The sequence below is a fragment of the Cynara cardunculus genome (assembly GCF_001531365.2).
Source record: "Cynara cardunculus var. scolymus isolate 2C chromosome LG 7, CcrdV1, whole genome shotgun sequence".
In the NCBI taxonomy this organism is placed as follows: domain Eukaryota; kingdom Viridiplantae; phylum Streptophyta; class Magnoliopsida; order Asterales; family Asteraceae; genus Cynara; species Cynara cardunculus.
In genome coordinates, this window is record NC_037534.1 from 7,864,673 (window position 1) to 7,867,656 (window position 2,984).

General features: G+C 38.2%; 1 protein-coding gene across 1 annotated transcript; it reads right to left on the bottom strand.

Moving 5' to 3' along the window:
• Positions 1 to 262: 262 nt before the first annotated feature.
• LOC112515503 (pentatricopeptide repeat-containing protein At3g51320) lies at positions 263 to 2,331 on the bottom strand. The gene has a single exon (XM_025122364.1). The coding sequence runs from the start codon at positions 2,310 to 2,312 to the stop codon at positions 651 to 653; it is 1,662 nt and encodes a 553-aa protein (XP_024978132.1). The 5' UTR covers positions 2,313 to 2,331; the 3' UTR covers positions 263 to 650.
• Between the last annotated feature and the right edge of the window lie 653 nt (positions 2,332 to 2,984).

Consider the following 2,984-nt stretch of genomic DNA (forward strand, 5'->3'; position numbering starts at 1 on the left):
CTTTCATTTGTCTACCTGACTTTCGTACCCGTGAATGTCATTGGACAAATGCTTCCTATCACCAATAGAACTATTTTAGTAACCCAGAGATGTACCATTTTATATGCAGAATGCACAGATAAATACACTGCAAAAAGGGAAAGCAAGCCTGCACAATTTACAGCTTCTTACGCTCCATCAATTCAAGAAAGAAGCCAAAATTACAACCCCACTTTCTCAATTAGGATAATGACCTAACCCATCCATAGTACAATCATGGTCAGAAGTGAAACCTTAATAAAATAAGAGTTCATTGTCATTTGATATCAAAAACAAAAGCAGCTACAGTTTCTCCAGATGTCACAGTTCAAAACACACAGCCCAAAAGAGCCTCAAATTAAGAAATTCATATGAATAAATGATTTATGTTTCTTGAAATGCATGTATGTAGTAATACCTTAAAAGGGACAATGAAAAATCTCTCATGGGTTCCTGATGAGTCTTTCTTCGAAACAGTGATTCGTTAGCGCAATTACCTTGATGCATTCACCGGTTAGTTCTTCTTGTTGGACCCAAAACTAGCATGACTCGACATAGTTCATATCGTTACACTAACTAGGAACTAAACCACACTTTGTTGCATTTTAACGCGTTTTTCTGTAGAATCATCCTCATCCATGCTCATGGAGCCTAGATATGCTATCTTGCCATTTATCTCCCACCTCAAGATTGTTAACTATTTCTGTCAATTCTACAAGACTAAAACCTGGTACACTAAACCCTCTTTCCTTCATCATACACTTAATCGTAGCTACATCTTCCCATCGCCCTGCTACGGCATGAATCATGATAAGTAATGCATGATATGAATGATTCAATGGGTCATCTTCAATCAGGGCTTTTGCAAATTGTTCTCCTGTAGCCACATCACCTTTAAAACGACATGATCCTAATAAGCCAGCCCACAATGAGGATTGGGGTGACACATTTATTTCAACCGGCATATTCTTCAAGATTTCAACTGCATTTTGGACTAAACCATGGCTAGCATAGAGATTAGCCATGCACCAATAATGTGCAAAATTGGGTTTTATATTGAAAACCTTCGTCATTTCAAGAAAGTGGTTTTTACCTTCTGGCAATAAGTCTCCACGAGCACAAGCACATAACACACCAATATAAGTGGCTTCATCTGGAATTACTTCACCAAGCTTTAACATTTCATCAAACAAACGAAGCCCGCATTTTGGGTTTCCGTGAATAGATTGGCCTGAAATAATTGCATTCCAACACACCAAATTCTTATTTAACATTCTATCAAAGATGATCTGAGCAATATCTGGTCTCCCACATTTACTGTACATATCAATTAGAGCTGTGCCAATGATCAATGATACAGCCATCAACATTCGGATAAGAACAGCGTGAACTGATCTTCCTTCTTTCAATCTGCACGACCTGCCACAAGCAGTAAGCACACTCACGATCGTTGTGTCATTCCCGCTCTCACCTGTTCCAATCATCTTCCTAAACAGCTTCAGCACAAGCCCAGGGTTCTTAACATCTAAATATCCCTTCATCATAGCATTCCAAGATACCACATTTCTTTCGGGCATTTTGTCAAACAGTTTATGGGCATCCCCCATATCACCGACTTTGATATACCCATCCAGCAAAGAGTTCCATGACACCAAGTCTCTCACAGGCATTTCAGCAAACACCTTCCATGCAATATCAATAAACCCACAAGACGCATACATATGAATTAAAGCATTTTCAACGTGCAAAGTTATATCAGCACCAACCTTCACAGCCTGTCCATGGCATTTTCGACCCAATACGGAATCCCTTGATTTCGTACACGAGCTAATCAGAGGTGGGAACGTAAAACTATTGGGTTGAAACAACACCCCATCTTCTTGAAGCATTTCAAAATAAAACCCTACAACTTTGTTTGGCAAAGAAGCGCAAGCATAAGCCTTGATAACAGTATTTACACAGAAAGTATCTGGAAAATCAATACACTTGAAAATCATTAGTGTGTAATCAATGTCACAGAAATTCAAAGAAAGCTTCAACACTCTGCCAGCCATGGATGGACTTTGTAAGAATCCTGAAGTTATGAAGCGGCTCTGGATCTGATAAAATCGGGATGAGTTTCGGCATGTCTGTATGAGGTTTACTGATGTTTCTTTCAAAGAAAAATATGGAAAATCAGATGCCAATTCAGAAGAAGAATAATAGTGGTTTCTTTGGGATTTGGAGAAAGGGTTTATCAGAAAATCATGATTCCTTCCGTAGCGTAAGAGCTCTCGCATGAACGCTCTTGCCATTCATTTCCAGATCAGGGTTTTCTTTATTTTTCAATTGACATCTTCTCTTCCTGCCATTGGGGACCTCTCTCTCTGTCTGCTATCTCTCTCTCTATATGTATAACAGTAGAACACGACGTCGTTTAACCCGAGGAAGATATATCCCTACTCTATAAAAATGAGTTACCATTCTTCTTGAAATTTTCTAAAAACAGTTACGGTTGGGATAACTTATTTAAAGTGTTCATTGACTTATTATGATGTAATATCGATGATAAACAATTTTTAGGATGAGAAGAAAAAAACTGTTTATATCGGTGTCAAACTACTAATAAAGAGTTTTTGATAAGTTAGAATATTCTAACTTATCAGATTCAACTTATTAGTTTTGGAAACTAATTTACCTTTTTAACCCTAAACCTAAACTACGCATCAGATTAGAGTGACCTTCACCTGCAAAATTGAAAATCAAAAATCAACATTGACATCGACATCGACATCGACCTTCATTGCAAAATCGAAAACTGACCTTCACCAAAGGTGTTTTTGATCCCAAACACCCCTTCATCAACATTGACCTTCGCTAATGAAAATCGACCTCATGGTTTCTGATCGAGGCACAAAGACGATGGAAATCAGGTGTGAAATCGACCTTCACTATCGACCTTCACTATTAAGAAGTCGACCTGCACT

Coding starts and splice junctions, on each gene's coding strand:
- LOC112515503 (XM_025122364.1), bottom strand. CDS start 2,312: ATGGCAAGAGCGTTCATGCGAGAGCTCTTACGCTACGGAAGGAATCAT.